The sequence below is a fragment of the Dipodomys spectabilis genome, unplaced genomic scaffold (genome assembly GCF_019054845.1).
Source record: "Dipodomys spectabilis isolate Male_0828 unplaced genomic scaffold, ASM1905484v1 ptg000157l, whole genome shotgun sequence".
NCBI lineage: Eukaryota > Metazoa > Chordata > Mammalia > Rodentia > Heteromyidae > Dipodomys > Dipodomys spectabilis.
The window spans coordinates 18,349,348-18,367,660 of record NW_024870834.1 but is presented as its reverse complement, the minus strand read 5'-3'; the positions used below and the strand labels follow the sequence as shown (position 1 = coordinate 18,367,660).

The 18,313-nt window shown below is 40.6% G+C and overlaps 1 protein-coding gene across 4 annotated transcripts in view; it reads left to right on the top strand.

Annotated features, from left to right (window-relative positions):
* Nucleotides 1-1,953: 1,953 nt before the first annotated feature.
* Gpatch2l (G-patch domain containing 2 like) overlaps nucleotides 1,954-18,313 on the top strand; it is a 51,812-nt gene continuing 35,452 nt past the window's right edge. For 3 of the 4 annotated variants that reach the window (XM_042692593.1, XM_042692594.1, XM_042692595.1), the window contains exons 1-4: nucleotides 1,964-2,031; nucleotides 2,079-2,090; nucleotides 4,587-5,258; nucleotides 16,776-16,840. In XM_042692593.1, coding sequence (XP_042548527.1) covers nucleotides 4,597-5,258; nucleotides 16,776-16,840 — 727 coding nt within the window. In that variant the 5' untranslated portion in view covers nucleotides 1,964-2,031; nucleotides 2,079-2,090; nucleotides 4,587-4,596. Of the gene's footprint in view, nucleotides 2,038-2,078; nucleotides 2,091-4,586; nucleotides 5,259-16,775; nucleotides 16,841-18,313 lie in introns of all 4 variants that reach the window. The other variant, XR_006149434.1, reaches the window with a different exon arrangement.

The window sequence follows — 18,313 nt, the reverse complement described above, 5'->3', positions numbered from 1 at the left end:
CTTTCTTCCCCCCCCCTTCTCTCTTTCTTTCTTTTGTCGATTGTAGGACTTGAACTCTGGCCCTCAACTTTTCAGCTCAAGGTAAGTGCTCTACCACTTGAGCCACAGTGACATTTCTGGTGTTCTGGTGGTTAATTAGAGATAAGAGTCTCACAGACTTTCCTGGCTGGGCTGTCTTTGAACCTTGATCCTCATATCTCAGCCTCTTGAGTAGCTAGGATTACAAGTGTGAGCCAGTGCCCAACACTAGTTTTATTTCTTAGTAGGCTAATTAACCCTTCTGTACCTTAGTTTTCTTACTTACGTAAAAGATTTATTAATATTATCTAGTCATAGGATTTTTCTGTAATTAATCAGTTAATCCATGTTAATATTTAGAATAGTGTATGATAACTATTGAGGGCTCAAAATGATGCTAAAGACCATTATAGTCATGCACCACAAAATGATGTTTTGAGCCAGTTGCCAGTGTCTCACTCCTGAATCCTAGCATTCAGGAGGCTGAGATCTGAGGATTTTGGCTCAGAACCAGCCTGGGAAAACAAATATAAGATACTTTTATCTTCAGTTAACCAACAAAAAAGCCAGAACTGGAGATGTGATTCAAGTGGTAAAGTGTGAGCTGGAAAAAGCTGAGCTAGATCTTGAGGTCCTGAGTACAAGCCCTAGTATTGGCACACACACAAAAATGATGTTTTGGCCCACAATGCAGCCTATGTAAGGTTGTAGCCATAAGATTAAATGAAGTTGAAAAATCCTTTGTGCTGTTGACATCACAAAGATGTAGTGCAACAGATTATTCATGTGTTTGAGGTTATGCTAGTCATATGAAAGTATATCACATCCAGTTTTATATAGAAGACAAATCTTGAAATGACAGTAAATAACTATGTTTCCTGTATCTTTTGTTGTTACCATATAGTATACTATTTCTATTTAGAACAAAGTTTATGTCAAATGGTATGCCCAGTGACAGTGGCAGCAGCCTTGTACATCTACTGTTTACATCTCTTGCTTGAGTCCTGGGGTCACATGGAGTGATCACCCAGTACCCATTTGGTTTGTGTCCAGACACAATGGTGACATGAAATTGCTTAACCACAGATCACAGAATACATCATTCTTGTGAAGCAATACATGGCTGTATTTCATATTACCACCGAACTTAATCTTCTGTGCATTTCTGGGGCAGGTCTTTCCTGGTGCTCTGGTGCTTCATGAAAGCTCATTTTCCCCGCTATTGCCTGCTTCTGGTCGCCAGCAAAATTAGGTCCAGATACTCTTTTGCCACTGCTCTCCATGTTCTCCAATGAGTTGCATTGTAAAGAGTCTTGGCCTAGACCTTCACTATTACTTGCTTTTCTTCATTTCCTATTAAGTCCGAAAACAAAACACTTCCACCAGGCAGAGAAGGTTAAGTGATCTGGCTTCATTACTTTAGGCCTTCATTACTTGTCCCTCTGGGGCAGTGGAGAAAGCCTGTTTTATGTGCATATTCTTATCTCGGGGATAAGCACCGTAAATATTTGCTGATGAGTGATTACTTTGGGGAGGAAAACTCACACATAACTGCCTCTAATTCGAAGCTGAAGAAAACGCAGGAATGAAGATTCTAGCAAGTGTTGAAAGGAGCCAAAGGAGTGGGCAAGCGAGGGAAAATCTTCATGGAGGTGATCTGACACTGATCCTTTAAATCACCCCTACTTCCAATGGTTCAACTTTCATTAAAAGCTCCCCAGAAAGGCCCTCCCGCAGCGGCAGCTTCAGCATCCATCCACAGGCATGCCCGCCTGCTGGCTGGCCCAGGAGCCTTCCCTTATTTCCTCGTGGCTCCGCCCACCATGGGGGCGGAAGTGGGTGTGCTGCGGGGCGGAAGCGCTGGGTGTGGGCGGGTCTCACGTTTACTCACTCAGCCCCGCCCACTCCATCAACACCCCGCCCCTCCGGCCCAGACCGGAAATGAGGTCAGAGAGGGAAACTCCGGCGGGGAGACTCTGCCCAAAAAGCGGCGCCCTTCGGAGCTGGCGGCGGCAGCGGGTGAGGGGGAGGAGTGCGTTGAGGTGGCCGGGGTCCCAGGCCTGTGGCAGCGGGTATCGGGGCCGCGGGCTGAGGCTGGGCGGCAGCGGGGAGGGCGAGGCCGCGGCGGCGGGCGGGAGGGGCGAGCGTGGCGAGGCCTTGCGTTTCCGGGCCGGTCCCTCATCCCGGGCGCTGATGTCGCCCCTGGCCCAACGGTCCCTCGTCTGCTCGCCTCTCCGTCCTTCTGGCTGGCGGCCGCGGGAGGGCTTGGGGGCCCGGGCCGGGGTCCTCCTGGCCCTCGGGGAGCGGCCCGGCCAGGGCTGGGCAGATGAAGTCTTTCGCGACACCGTTTTTCTCCTAACGTGGCCATGTTGCCGGGACTTGATTTCTGGCGGTTTCTGCCCGAAGAGCAATTGCGCCCCGACTCCCCAGCTCCGACCCTGCGTCGGACTTCCTGAACTTGCTTCCCAGGAGTGACTCAGCCTTACCTCTCGGCCCGGGGGTGGAAGGGGTGGGAGAGGGGAGTGGGGGGGGGGGGGTTTGTGCCTGCGCCTGGGATTCCGCTCGGTGCCCCCAGCGAGCCTGGAGGTGCGGAAGGCCCGGGGTTCGCCTGTCACTCCTCTTCGAATTGCAGTCTTTGAGGCCAGAAAAGATTCTGCACAACCAGTCGATTTGCTTGCTGACCTCCTTCCACGTTAAAAGTTTGTGCAGTTCTGCCCGAGTTTTTTAAAAGCAGTTCTTTATTAGGGAGTAGTGAGGCTTAGACTTACTGCTCCCACTTATTTTGGTCTAAGGATAGCTGATTCCAAACCCCAACCGTGACACTTTAAACTACTACTTAAACAGCTTAAAGGGTTGTGGCATATGTGTGTGTGTGTGTGTGTGTGTGTGTGTGTTTACATTATGAGCTTTGTTTGGGTGGCAGTTTTGGAGCTCGGTGTGTCCACAAGTGTGACATATAAACCAGAGGACTTGTCTTTGAATTGAGTGACATAGGAACAAGGCGGGAAAGTTTCAGAAACTCCTTTTGCACAGAGTGCCAGTGGTTCACACCTGGCTCCAGAGGACAAGACCTGGAGGATGGCAATTCAAAGCAATTCAAAAGTTCTGGAGTCTGCATCTCCAGTTAACTAGTAAGGCCAGACTGGAAGCATGGCTCAGGTAGTAGAGGCCATCCAGGAGCACACAAGCAGGGTGTAAGGCCCTGTGTTCAACTCCCAGTACTGCACACATGAAGGAAAACCTTTTACAACATGTGAACTATATTAAGTGTCACATACAGCTTTAAGCTCTCATTATGATCATGAATACTTTAGGTTCAACAGAGTTTTGGAAAAAAGTACTAATTAGTGTATATTTTGTTAGTGTATATTCCTTGTTAGTGTATATTCCTTGAAAGGTTTGCCTCTGAAATGTAATAGTTTGAGGAGAATGTTCTAGTTTGCCTAGAGAGATTTTTTTTTTTTTTTTTTTTTTTGTCGGTCGTGGGGCTTGAACTCTGGGCCTGGGCGCTGTCCCTCAGCTCTTCAGCTCAAGGCGAGCGCTCTACCACTTGAGCCACAGCGCCACTTCCGGTTTTCTGGTGGTTTATTGGAGATAGGAGTCTCACGGTCTCTCCTGCCCGGGCTGTCTTTGAACCGCGATCCTCAGATCTCAGCCTCCTGAGTAGCTAGGATTACAGATGTGAGCCACCAGCGCCTGGCGCCTAGAGAGATTTTTAAAGGAAATGATTAGGACATTTTAGAAAGTAGTTAGCCAGAAATCTTAGACTTCCCATGTCCCTGTCATTATATTCTATTTTTATGTGATTGTGAGACCCTAAAGCACATAATTAGGATGATCAGAATGAAGAAAAGAGACTAAAAATTGCCAATTATTGAAACATAAATGACATTCTGTAAGGTTTGAATTCTAGTAACTTTCAGATGACAGTTGCTACTAGGATGTTATCAAACTTTGGCTTTTTTTTTTCCTGTATACAAACTTGGGTCATGAAAGAACTTGGGTCAGTAATACTTAAAGCCAACCTCCCCAAAGTTTATCACTAAGTTCTCTTTCTGTTCTCTGCCACATATATTTATTTTCACTAGCTATTCTGGACAACAGAGCAGTCCTTCATCCATTGTCAATACTGTAGTGTGACTGAGTCCCACCCTGTTATCCCAGTGCTCCTATGGTTTTAGAGCTGTGTGATTTTCTCTTCTTCTCTGCGCATTTACTAATCTTTTTGGATTTTATCATCAGCTAATTCAATGACAAGTTTAATTGGAAAAAAGAGAAAGCCCTATTCCCTTTTTTTGCTGATACAGTAGTAGTTGTTATCTATTAAGTGGTTGACTTTGTGTACTTCAGGGCATGTTGACTTCAGCCAGATTCTATTTTTAGTGGCTTAAGAGAACATAGGTGGTAGGAACAGTGTGTTAATTGTAGTCAGATGAAAGGTGTCTATTTTCTGTAGACTGGGAGGATTGTGCAAAGCCATGATTGCTCTATAAAATTATTGGAGAACAGCAGATCCTATTCCTATTTTCTTTTTCACTTATGAACTTTCCCTTTTTACTTTTTGGCAGATGTGGCCTCATGGATGAGCTGGTACATGATCTAGCTTCAGCCTTGGAGCAGACATCTGAGCAGCATAAGCTTGGTGAGCTGTGGGAGGAGATGACCCTGAGTCCCCGGCAACAGAGGCGGCAGCTTCGGAAGCGCCGAGGCCGGAAACGCAGGTCTGACTTTACTCACCTGGCGGAGCATACCTGCTGCTACAGTGAGGCCTCGGAGTCAAGTCTGGATGAGACCATCAAGGACTGTCGAGAAGTGGCCCCAGCCACCAATTTCAGTGACTCAGATGATACCATGGTGGCCAAACGACACCCAGCTCTCAATGCCCTAGTTAAGAGTAAGCAACATTCTTGGCATGAATCTGACTCCTTTACTGAAAATGCACCTTGTCGACCACTCAGACGCCGGCGGAAGGTGAAGCGAGTGACATCAGAAGTAGCTGCCAGCCTTCAGCAGAAGTTGAAGGTGTCAGATTGGAGCTATGAGAGAGGCTGCAGGTTCAAGTCTGCTAAGAAGCAGCGCCTGTCCCGCTGGAAGGAGAATACTCCCTGGACCTCATCAAGCCATGGGTTGTGTGAATCAGCAGAAAGTAGGACTTTCCTAAGCAAAACAGGAAGAAAAGAAAGGATGGAGTGTGAAGCTGATGAACAGAAACAGGGCTCTGATGAGAACATGTCAGAATGGTGAGATCTCCCTTCCTAGGTCAAAAGTTTTCCTGTATACCAACGTGAAAATCCATAGTCTTGTAATGGGTCCCACTTTATTCCAAAGCATTCACTCTAGTATTACTTTAGTAGCCTGCCTTTAGTTACCCAGTAGTCAGCCTCTGCAAGAATCTAATTTCCCTGTGTCAAGAACACTATGTATAATAGGAACAGTGTGATTCTAAAAATGACCTAAATATGTACCTCATACGCAAAACAAAGAATTTTATTTTAAGAAACAGTTTGCTGCTGTTTATATTATGTAGTTCATTCTTACCTATGATGCTGTTCTTTAGAACCAGGAAAAAAAATGCATAGTTGCCAGGTCTGGCAGTTTGTAAATAAACCTTTTTGGTAAGCCGCTTTTGCCCTTTCACTACAGGATATTCAGCCTCTCTACTTTGTTCCTTTTCATTGTTTCAACCTAAATGCCTCCAGAGACAGCCTGCAAATGGATTTTGAGTATTTCTGGTTGAGACCATTGTATTAGTTTTAATAGTGCTTGGTGTTTGTTAAGTACTGTGTGAGGTTAGTATATATGTGGTAGGCACTGTATCCTGTGCTTAATGACTACTCTTATTTAATATTTACAGTTCCACTATTTGTATTTTATATGAGGAAATTGAAGTTAAGAGAATTTAGACAGTTTTCCCAAGGTTATCCAGTGATCACATTGAGTCTCAAACCTGATTTCAAAGATAATATTTTACTGTGTTTTGTTGCTTATGCTTTTCCATGACCCTTTTCTGTCTTAACTTCTTTTTTTCTTTTTCTTTTTTTACAACTATAGAATGTATGACTTTTCTTAGGACTTCCTATTGGTTGTCTTAAAAGCAAAGACTAAGTGTTAGGCACTCTGAGGTGAGGCTATGCCAATAACAGGATAACCTGTGTAGGTTTATAAGCCTCCACTTTTTTTTTTTTTTTTTTTTGGTCCGTCATGGGGCTTGAACTTGGCCTACATGTTGTCTAGGAGGTCTTTTGCTCAAGGCTAGCACTCTACCACTTTGAGCCACAGAGCCACTTCTGTTTTCTGGTGGTTAATTGGAGATAGAGTCTCAGACTTTCTTGCCTGGACTAGCTTCAAACTGCAATCCTCAGATGTCAGCCTGAGTAGTTAGGATTACAGGTGTGAGCCACCTGCATCTAGCTGTGGCTTTGAACACTTGTTCCATTGGCCTCAGCCTTCTGAGTGCTGGGTTTATACCAGTTTATACCACACACACTTTTCTTTCTTTCTTTTTAGTCCTTAGGGCTACAGATTAACCCTTGAACTTTGTTTATGCTAGGCAAGTTCTTTACCACTGAGGTACATGCAAGCCCTGTTCTCAACTGTTAAACTTATAAGTGGAGCTATCAGTAGAGTATAAATAGATAATAGTTTTTGTGATTTGGATATTATTCCCTCTTGAGTTGATTCTGGCAAAATTTTCTACCTTTTTTCCTCTCTGTATTAAAGGAATTCCTTTCAAGAATCCTCTCCCTCTCTCCCTCTCTCCCTCTTTCTTCTCTCTCTCTCTCTCTCTCTCTCTTTCTTTCTCTCTCTCTCTCTGTGGTGTGTTTTGAATTTAGGCCCTTGGCCTTATGCTTGTTAGATAATGTGCTCTACCACTTGAGCTACCCCATCAGCATTCTCAAGAATCCTTTTGGTTATTTTAATTTATTTTCATACAGATCATAGTGTTGAATTTTACTTTTTATCAGTAATTTGAGGATTATCCGAATCACAAACCATATTAAAATATAAGAGTCAGGTACTGGTGGCTCAAGTTGGTAATCCTAGCTACTCAAGAGGGCTGAGATCTAAAGAATGGCAGTTTGAAGCTAGACCACCACCACCAACAAACAAAGCCAGATTGGAGGTGTGGCTCAAGTAGTCCTGCTTTACTCAAGCAAGTAAACCGAACAAATGTAAGTCCCTGAGTTCAAACCCTACCACTAGCAAACGGAAAAGAGGAAGGAAGGAAGGAAAGAAAAGAAAAAAAGATCGGAATTTGATTATTGCTTAGCCTAGTCAGTGGATAGGATTTCTTTAAAACAAAACAAAAACACATGAGTTTCTTTTTGTTTTCTGTTTCTTTAATTCTTTTTCTTTGTTGTTGTTGTTGTTGTTGTTGGTCATGGGGCTTGAACTCTGGGCATGGGCGCTGTTTCTGAGCTCTTCAGCTCAAGGCTAATGTTCTACTACTTGAGCCACAGCGCCACTTCCTCTTCCTTTAATTCTTTACCAACTAATCCCTCATATTTCTGAAGAACCAAAAGTGGGTATGATACAGTAGTTTTTAAAAATATCTACATAAAGATCAAACTTTTATTTTAATCTTTTTCTTTGTACGTGAATATTCTAAAATGGGACAACTCTTGCAAAATTAATTTTTGTTAGAAAATTTATTCAAATTTTTCTCACTAGCTGCTATTAATTAGGTGCATAGCTCTATTCACTAAAAAATTGTTCTCTTTAAATATAGTTCAGGGTTTTTTTCTTCTGTAAGTGAATTGGTTGGATGTTGGGTCTGAAGTCACATTCAGGAACCTTCCTAAGGTGATGTATTAGAGGCTGATCTCAGAGGAAAGAAAATATTCCCTTCTCTTGGAAGGCAAGTGACAGAGATAGAGTGCTAAACTTCCCCCCTCCTTTTCCAGCCCAGGCTGACCTTCTGCGGCCCCTTGGTGCCTCTTGTTTTCTTATTTTTATAGAAAATCAATGTCCCTTCTGACACAAACAATAGCTCAGAAGCAAGAATAAATGGGAGAATGCTGAGATCTCTGTCCATCACCTCTCACTCTAACTCCCCCAAACTCTTTAATTATGAGTGTGCTTGCTCCAGGTGTTTGTGACAGTGAAATTGCTAAATGAGGACCATTTTAACCAAAGATTGGGTAATCAATAACATTCTATAACAGTAGCTTGTTGGATCAATAACATTCATTATTTCATGGTTAAGGTAAGTAGCCTCCTTTGCAAGTGGAGGTCATTAATCAGGGGTTACTAGAGCTGTGAAAAAGAATATATGTGGTAGGTTGGTGATGTCCCATTTTCTATTCTGTAAATAGAGTTGTTGACTCAGAGTGTATTCACTGTTATTGCAGTTTGTAGTATTCATTTGAGAGCATTGTGAGGTAGTATAGGGTGCTTTTAATAGATTTATTCCAAATTCTGCTTGTTTATCCTTAAGAACACTGAGTGATGGATATGATATTTAAGTCCCTCTTGCAAAAAAGGTCCACCACTTGAAAATTTCCTCTTTCTCTTTTTGGCTTGAACAGTGGCTTGAACCATAGGCCTTATGCTTTCACTCAACTTTTTCTGCTCATGGCTGACACTATACTACTTGAGTCACATCTCTACTTTTGTTTTTTTGCTGATAAATTGGAATAAGAATTTCTTGGATTTGTCTGACTGAACTGGCTTCACATCTACATCCTCAGATCTCACCCTCCTGAGTAGCTGGGGTTATAGTTGTGAGCCACAGTACCCCGCAGTAGTCTTCCTCTTGAAAGAAACATTACAATTATTCTGTGGCTCTAAAGGAAACACCTAGGACCCAGATAGAATGTCATGTCTTTTCTCCACAGGCAGTCTTTCCTTCAGAAATGTAAGGTTTGCCTCAGTCAGAAAGTTGAGTAGTTCAGCTGCACTCTCTGTAGAATGTTCTATCTTTTACTTTGTATGTGGAGGCTGTGATTTCTAATATATTCTTGACTAGAGAGGGGATGGTAGTTTTTGGGTATATGTTTGTGTTTGGATATAGGAGGCAGTTAGGGGATATTGAGTCCTGAGAAGTAGAATGAATCTTACTATTGGTATGACCAATAGATGGTACTGTTTTATATGTCTGTATTTACTATGGATCCCAAGAATGAGGTCAAAATCAGGTCATGAGGATTAGGGGATGATCTGATCTCAGCCTCATAAACCTATATGAGATAAAAGCCTGCCAGTAATATTGACAATTACATTATGGCTCTGCATGTCCTTTTGGCCAGTTGTAGCTCTGAGAAGGCCATGCTACCCATTGAGAATATAACCAAAGGTAATTAACCTATGTACTCTTTCTGTTGGCAAATATGAACAAGAGACCCCAACACATTCTGCAAACTAAGTAGAAGGGAATGTATTCTGAAAGTTGGGAGGAAGAACAAGCTTAAGAAGATGATTGCTGGGCTGGGAAGGTGGCTCAGTGGTAGTACGCTTGCCTTGCATGCATGAGGCCCTGGGTTCTATTCCTCAGCACCACATAAGCAGAAAAAGCCAGAAGTGGCGCTGTGGCTCAAGTGGTAGAGTGCTAGCCTTGAGCTGAAGAGCTGAGGAACAGCGCCCAGGCCCAGAGCTCAGGCCCCATGACTGGCAAAAAAAAAAAAAGATGATGATTGCCACTGGAAACAAAAAGTGTATTTTAGGAATTGTCATCAGGATATAATAAGATAGCTAGTCATGGTGGTATGACTCCCAGCACTTGGGAGTCTAGAGCAGGAGGATTGAAAGTTCAAGAAAGAAAATTTATGAAAAAAGTTAAGATGTAATTATAATAGTAAAACAGGACAATTCCTTCTGTAGGAAGGGACTTGGTTGATGATATGGAGAAATTTGGAAGCTGTTCCAAAAGGCAGAGAGGAAACTAGTGGGAGAGAAAATTAGGTCTAGAGGACAGAGACTAGAGGCCCAGTTTGTAAGTAAATGTCCCAAAGAAGAAGCCAAAGTATTGGAAAAGCAGAATTTAAAAAGATAAAACTAAAGAAAATAGGAGAGAGAGAGAGAGAGGAGAGAGGAGAGAGGGAGAGCAAGGGAGCATGAAAGAGAACACTCAAGCACTTAAATATTAGAAGGGATGGTCAGGTTGGAACAGGTTTGGCATCCATTTTTACAGAATTAAGGGTGAGGGGTTACATTTGAGGATTGCTTACCCCCTCATCCTGAATTTTACATGGGGTAAGATATACTTCATGTGCAGAGGCAAAGAAAGATATTCTCAGGAATGCAGGGCTCAGAATATGTGCTCATCCACTTCGAGGTAAATGATCATTAGCTCCAAGAATAGGTTAGTCTTACAAGGATGGGTGGACTTCTCTGAGCTTAGTCCTCAGTTCAGTGTCAGAGACCTGAAGAAGATCTGGATCTTGGTAAAGTATACCTGGCTGCAGTAGTCACATTGTTGAACCTGTAAACTGGAGAAGTTGCTACCTTTGTTCATGGCACCATCTGAATGAAACTAAAAAAGGTAATTTCTTAATTATTTGTTCTTTTACCATATGTAAGTGATTTTGGAATTGAAGGAGAAAGTTCTCTGACCACTCGGTCATATGTACTATTAGAAATTTGATTATATATGGTTACAAAGATTCTACCTATACCTAGCAAAAGATTGGGAAAACAAATAGTAAGAGCAGAGATGTCTCTAAGTAGTAAATTTAGGCATGGCATATTACTTTTTGTTTTTCTGAATTCTAAACAATTTTTCATTTTGTTACATGTATGTATATAAGTATGTTTGTATGTATGTATTTATTTAGACAGGGTCTTGCTATGTAGCAGGCTGGCCTCCAAGTTATAATTTTCCTGCTTCAGTCTCTTGAATACTAGGATTCAGATGTGTCAATACTCCCTGAAAGATATAGATATATAAATAGATGTAAAAGACACCTCTTATTAAACTCCTTGGTTAGTATAATTTTACATGGGAAGGGAAACAAACCAGGGTAGTTGCTTTCTAATACCAACTTTTGATTAGAAGTGATAAGTGAATTCTTTGCCTCTTTATTGTAATTTAGACAGAATAACCTATTTGTACTCAATTCTAAATGTACATTGTCTCTTGTGGTTTGGTAAAAAATGATTAGCTAACACTCAGGTCAGAGGAGGAGCTGAGGAGCTTTCCTTTTATTCCAGCTGTCAGAATTTGGAGAGATTTGTCTTGTTGAAACTAGAAGTTACAGCTGAGTGCCGGTGGCTCACACCTGTAATCCTAGCTACTCAGGAGGCTGAGATCTGAGGATCGCGTTTCAAAGCCAGCCTGGGCAGGAAAGTTAGTATTTTCAGAAAAGAGTTCTGAAAGGTACTGTATTACCTGTTGCTGAGAAACTCTTGCTCTAAGGTGTCATTACTCTAAACAAGACCTACTTATTATCTTCTGTTTCTTGAGTTTAGGTGTCTAGGAATGGCTTAGCTGGGTGGTCCTTACGATCTATAATAAAGTTACAGTCCCACTGTTGAGGGTAAGGGATAAGGAGCTATAGTCTTCTCAAAGCTCAGCTGATGTTGAAGACTGTTCCAAGATAACTCAAACTGCTGTTGGTAGATCTTATTTCCTCACAAGGTTGTAGGGCTGAGACTCTCAGTTTTCAACTCGTCTTCATTTAGGTCCCTCTACAGCACTGTCAGTGTTCTCAAGACATGGTAATTGGCCCTTCTTGAGGGAGTAATGTGAGAGCTGTGTGCAGGGGTGGTGAGTACAAAGTGGAAGCCATAGTCTTGAATCACCAAATTTAAGAAGTTTCATACAGTTACTTCTGTCCCTTGGCACCATGTTAGAAGGACTGTACTAATGTGTAAAATAACTACAGGTTGGAGGCTGAAGACTAGAGGCTGGTTACCACAGATAGCTATTAGCTGTCTGATTTTTTTTTCCCCCCTAACCTAATGTGATGCTACATTTAGTAATAGAACAGTAGTTCCTTGCCCCACCCCTATCTTTGTCTTTGATGATACATTTTCAAGACTCATAGTGGATGGATTACACTGAACTCACTGTGTTTTTTTCCCTGTACGTTGATACTTATGATTAAAAAAAAGTTTCTTGGGTTGTTTTTTTTTGTTGTTGTTCATTACTCTATATCAGGTTTCTCAAGTTGGGCACTATTGACATTTGGGGTTAGATAATTCTCTGAAATGGCTAACAGCATCCCTAGTTTCTATTCATGAGGTGCTAGTACTTTATCCCTTCAAGTCATGACTATCAAAAGTGTTTCCATGTGTGTGTGAAGCTTGTGTGTAGCTCAGGGCAGCACTTGGTAGAGCATGCATAAGGCCCTCCTGCACTGCGAGGAAAACAAAACAAGTAAACAACAACAACAACAAAACTCAAAAAACTTTCTAGATGTTGCCAAACGACCTCAAGCAGGCCATGGAAAATTGCCTCCAGTTCACTGTATCTGGATTTTACTTCACTGTCTGAGTTTCAAATTGAGAAAACTTAGATTACAATATTGATCTTTTCTATAGAACAAATACACAGTTTTAAGCTTGAGATTTTTTTTTTTTTTTGCTTATTTGAAAATGATAACCTTTGACTACCCCTAAAAAGAGCAAGCAGTTCATTTTCAGAACTTGAAAGGAAGAGCATCTTAGAGATGCAAGCATTTCGAGTCAGTACCAAAGTTTGTAATGTTTGGTTAGCAGTGTTTGTCCTGAATTATTTCAGTGGAGGGGTTTGAGTAGTTTCATTAGACTGAGTTCCTAATGTACATATGTGCAAATGAATACAGCGCCTCTAATTACAAAGATGCTCTGGTGGGAAGATTAGATAGATGTGTGATAAAACAAAGGAAGTAAAATGTTACTGGCAGAATCTAAGTGATGGGGTGTGGTGTTAACTTCTTTAAACTGTTAACTGTGTTTAAACATTTTTCAGAATGAACTATTGGCAGGAAGATCAGTCTTTAGAACTGCTAGTGAAGTTGACTTTCTTTATGTTTTTGTTACTTCAGTTGCAGATGGTTCATTTGCTTTTCTAGTATTGTAAGTAGATAATATAATTGGTAGTTCAAAATTGGCTCTAATTTTGTCTTATTTAAATGCTTTTGAATAAACACAGAAACATTTTTGAGTGAAGAACATTGTAGAGAAGTATGAAGTATTACTTTTACTGTCATACAAATATTTTCATACATCTAAAATTGGATGGCTTTCTCAGTACTATAAGGTTAAATTCTAGATTTATACTGCTTATTATTTGCAGAATATTGGTTATGGGAAAGCATAGTCTCTACTTCTTTATTCCCTTCTCACACAGTCTTGTCTAAGTGATAGGTGTGGTGCTGGTTATACCTGTCTTATAAATACTTAAAAAATTGCTTCTTCCCTCCCTCCCTCCCTCCCTCCTTCCTTCCTTCCTTCCTCTCTTTCTTTTTTGCTTATAATGGAAGACATTTATTTCTTTTTTTTTTTATTGTTATTATAAAGGTGATGTACAGAGAGGTTCCAGTTATGTCAGTCGGGTAGAGAGTATATTTGTTTTTGGGACAATGTAACCCCTTCCCTTGCTCTCTTCCAAGTTTTTCCTTCTCATCCCCACTCACAAGTTGTATAGTTAATTTCCAACATACTGTCTAGTCTCAGTACCACTGCTAAGAAATGCTTCTTAAATGATTAAATGAAGGTCTAGGAGAAATAGTGGAGAAATCTTTTTCCCTTCTTTTCCTGATAAAAACTCCAAATCCTCCCAATTTGAGATTGGATTTTTTTTTTTTTTTTTTGACCAGTCCTGGGTCTTGAACTCAGGGCCTAGATGCTATCCCTGAGCTTTTTTGCTCAACATTAGTACTATAGAGTACTACAGTAGAGCCACTGCTCCATTTCCTACTTCTTGGTGGTTAATTGGAGATAAAAGTCTCAGGGTCTTTTCTACCTAGACTGGCTGACTTTCCAACTGTGGTCCTCAGATACCAGCCTCCTGAGTAGCTAAGATTATAGGAATGAGGTATTGGTGCCCAGCAGGATTAGGTTTTTGGTTTTTTTTTTTAAATAATGGATAAGTTATTTGCAAGGTTAATAGCTTTTTCCATGACAGTTTAGAAATAGTGTGGGAAGGTTTTTGTATACAAACTATTTAAAGGTTAGAATCTCGTAAGGGATGAGACCAGGGAGTACAGGGAAACTCTGGAGGCAAAGGTAGGCATCAGTTTTATGAGGACAGGATCTCATTATCTGCTATCTGTATGGTCTTCTTGTTGTATTTCATCTGAAGATTAATAAAGGCTAGGTTTCAGTCTTCTTGGCTCTGCTTCAGAGGACTACAAACAAAATGGACATGAGGTTGAATCAATTTTTTTAGTCACTAGTGGGCTTGAACTTAGGGCCTGGCCACTGTTGCTGGGCTGCTTTTGCTCAAGATTAGTGCTGTACGACTTGAGCCATGGCTCCACTTCTGGCTTTTTCTGTGTATGTGGCACTGAGGAATCAAACCCAGGGCTTCATGCATGCTAGATGAGCACTCTACCACTAAGCCACATTCCCAGCCTCCAATTTTTTTTTCTTATAAATGAGGAACAGTTTTTTTTTTTTTCCCCTTGCCTAAGTAAAAGGGCTCATGGTTGAGCCAGGCACCAGTGGCTCATGTTTGTAATCCTATCTACTCAAGAGGCTAAGATCTGATCTCAGTTCAAAGCCAGCCTGGGCAGGAAAGTCTGTGAGACCACTAATCTACATGGAAGTGGCACTGTAGTTTGAAGTGTCAGAGTACTAGCTTGAGTGAAAAAGCTCAGGAACAGCACCTGGACCCTGAATTTAAGCCCCATGACTGACAAAAAGAATAATGAAATAACAGTTGTAGAATATATGTTAATATGTACAAGGCTCTGGGTTTGATCAACACAATAAAATGATATAAACCTTTTAAAAAATTAAGAAAAAAGTAATGAACAGTACTCTATGAGTAAGACTTGGTAGAGTTAGACCACTTTCTTCAGATTTGCTAAAAATACAAAAACATCATCATTGAGTTTATCAGCTCAATAAACACAGCACCTTGAACTCAGAAGCAGAAGAATGCAGTACTTGGTGAGGATGTCTTCTGAATTCTACTGTAGAGCCCTTTGATGATTCTAGTAGTGTAGTTGAGAAATGACCTTTGAGAATCTTCTCATTTACAAATACACAAGAAAATAAAATGAGGGCTGTGAATGTGGCTTAGTGGTAGAGTGCTTGCCTAGCATGCACAAAGCCCTAGGTTCAATTCCTCAGTGCCACATAAACAGAAAAAGCCAGAAGTGGCGCTATGGCTCATGTGGTAGAACACTAGCCTTGAGCAAAAGAAGCTCAGGGACAGTGCCCAGCCTCTGATTTCAAGCCCTAGGACTGGCAAAGAAAGAAAAGAAAATGAAATGACCTATACAGAGGTAGTGTTTTTTTTTGGATCTTGCTGTGTCATCTACCTTGCATCTGTTGCTCAAAGACAAGCTTAAATGAGGAAAGCAGTGCAATTAACTTAAGCAGCTCTTGAGGACCTAGTCTTGGCCAGCTATTTTGAAATGTTGCAAAATACAACATTTTCAGATTTTTGATCCAGGAATGTAGATTGGGATTTTACCAAGCCTGTTTCTTCTGTGGCAGAGTGAAGATGGTTGTTCATTCTTTTTGTTTCTTTCATCTTCAGAGAAATTGACTAGCTTAGAAGGAAACTTTCCCAGTCATGGATGGTTAATAACTAATATTTTAAAGATAGAGAAAACTTTCTTGAACCAACCAAATCAAATCCAGTGAAGATTGGGTGTAAGAGAACAATGTAAGATGAAGCAGAATCAATTATTAGAACAAAAGTTTTAGTTCAGTGACTCAAAAATGAAGATTTTTTTTTCTGACTTGAACTTAGTATCTGATGCTTTCACTCATTGGTTAGTGCTCTCCTAACTGAGCCACGTCTCCAGCCCCAAGTGTTTTTTTTTTAATCTTAATTTTTAACTTATAATTCCTTTTTCCAGAATTAGTCTTAAATATATGTTTGATATTAAAGAAGACATAAAACTTTGGAAATTAGAATTTTTGCCATTTTTTTTGTCTTTATGGATTTATTTGTTGCTTTGTAAGTAGAAGAAAACTTGAGGTCCTAGATGTCTTTGAGGTCAGGGGAAATACTGGGGTTTGAACTCAAGGCTCACACAACCTGTGCTTGCTAAGCTCCAGCTCAAGGTACTAGACATCTTATGAATGTATAGCTTATTTGAAAGTGATTCTTGGCAATATTTAAGAATAAAATTGTTCTGTAAATTTATTAATCAAATCAGGTTGAGATTACTTATATTTAGTATCTTATTGTAAACTAATAGAGTAACTTTTTTATTTTTTTTGCCAGTCCTGGGGCTTGAACTCGGGGCCTGGCCACTGTGTCCCTGAGCTTCTTTTGCTCAAGGCTAGCACTCTACCTCTTGAACCACAGCGCCATTTCTGGCTTTTTCTGTTTATGTGGCACTGAGGAATTGAACCCAAGGCTTTATGCATGCTAGGCAAGCGCTCTACCACTAGGCCACATTCCCAGCCACTTGAGATATTTTTAAGTACATTGAAATATACCTAAGTAAAAGTTTTAGATTTCTCCACTTACATTTCTTCAGTTTGAGGGGAAATAAGCTTTACTTATGGTTTTCCTATGAAATCTGCTGCGTGACTAACATGTTAGATTGAGATTAGAGAAGCTTGGGCTCTTTCCACTTGAAAACCAGAAGAATATACAGTGGTTTTTGACTGGAGTTGATACATTCTCTTATGTCTTACTCTTTTTTCAGTGAAACCAGCAGTGTGTGTAGCAGCAGTGACACTGGGCTCTTTACCAATGATGAAGGACGGCAAGGTAATCTTGACCCCAGCTTTGGGACATTGACTCTAGTAACTATAGGAGTGCCTTACTGAGAATATGATGGTGACCTGTGGCAGTGGTTCTCAAACTTTAAGTCATATGAGAGCCACTTGGGCATCTGTTAAAAAACTGCATTCCTGGGCTTCTAGAAATCAAACTGCTCCTGGAGTCTGCAGTTTCTATATGCACCTGAAGTGGTTCTTACATAGTAGTTCAGGTTTTGAGTATTGTTGGTCTAGAGGGTTAAGAGGGTCAAGGTTGGTACTTAGAGAAGTTCTTTTTTTTCCCCCATAGAACCAAGTATCCTTATGCATTCCTCTTCTTTGTTGGGAGGGGGATATGTTGTTCTTTTACCAAGGGAGAAATTTACCTTATTTATTAATGATTATAGTGTTCTTTGTAAACATATTAAGTAAATATCTTCTTTAGGGAAGCTTTTTAGTGGGAGGGGCAATACTGAGGTTTGAATTCAGAGCCTATCACTTGATAAGTACATCTCTCTAGTGCTAACTTATGCTTCCAGCATCCTTTTGTTTCTTTATCCAGTGCTGGTGATTGAGCCTAGGGCCTTGAATATATGAGACAAATTGCTCTACCAACTGAGCCACATCTCTAGCCCAAGTTAAAATGTCTGAATATTATAGAGTCTGTGAATAAGGCATGTATATGTTAATCATCAGGTCTTTATTTTTTAAGTATTCTAAGTAGTAATTTGAAACTTTGTGTTTGTCTATATAAGGGCATTTAACAAAATTCTTGTCCTCTATACTTGTTCAAGGTCATAATACTTATCAACCAGTAAGAATTTTGTAAGTTTTCTTAACCTACTTGAGGAATTCAAGCATCTCTAGAATCCTTTTTTTTTTTTTTTTTTTTGTTATGGCTGAAATTTACTTATTTATAAGTGATTGTAGTATTCTAGCTGGGTATATTATAAAATTGCCTTCTATGGCCCAGTAATTTTTCTCCAAGATAAAAGAGGCACTGGTCACATGCCTAGAATGATCCAGGTAGGTTCCTCAGAAATTCAAGCATCCAAATCCTAAGGGACTGGTGGGAGGGTACTCATCTATGCCATAGCATTGTAGCCATAGAGATAATTTAATCCTGTGGAGTTGTTGAGCTTCTTACAACAATGGTGGTGATTTTGTTTATATTTCTCTCATTTTAGAAAGTTGTGTTATTGGAAACTGTGTGTACAGATAGATTCTATCTCAAGTTCTTTTCTTTTGTCTTGTCTTTTCTTTTGAGATAGAGTCCTGCTATGTATTCCAGGCTGGTCTGGAATTCTCTATTCTCCTGCCTCTTGCCTCCTGAGTGTTGGAATTATAGGTATGCACCCTTATGCCTGGCTTCTAGTTAGGGTCTTGATTCTGTTATTTCATACCAAGAAAGTCTGATTGTCTTCCATAAAGACTATACATACCATTCAGAATTACTGATGTTTACCTCTTTCTACAGTGCTGT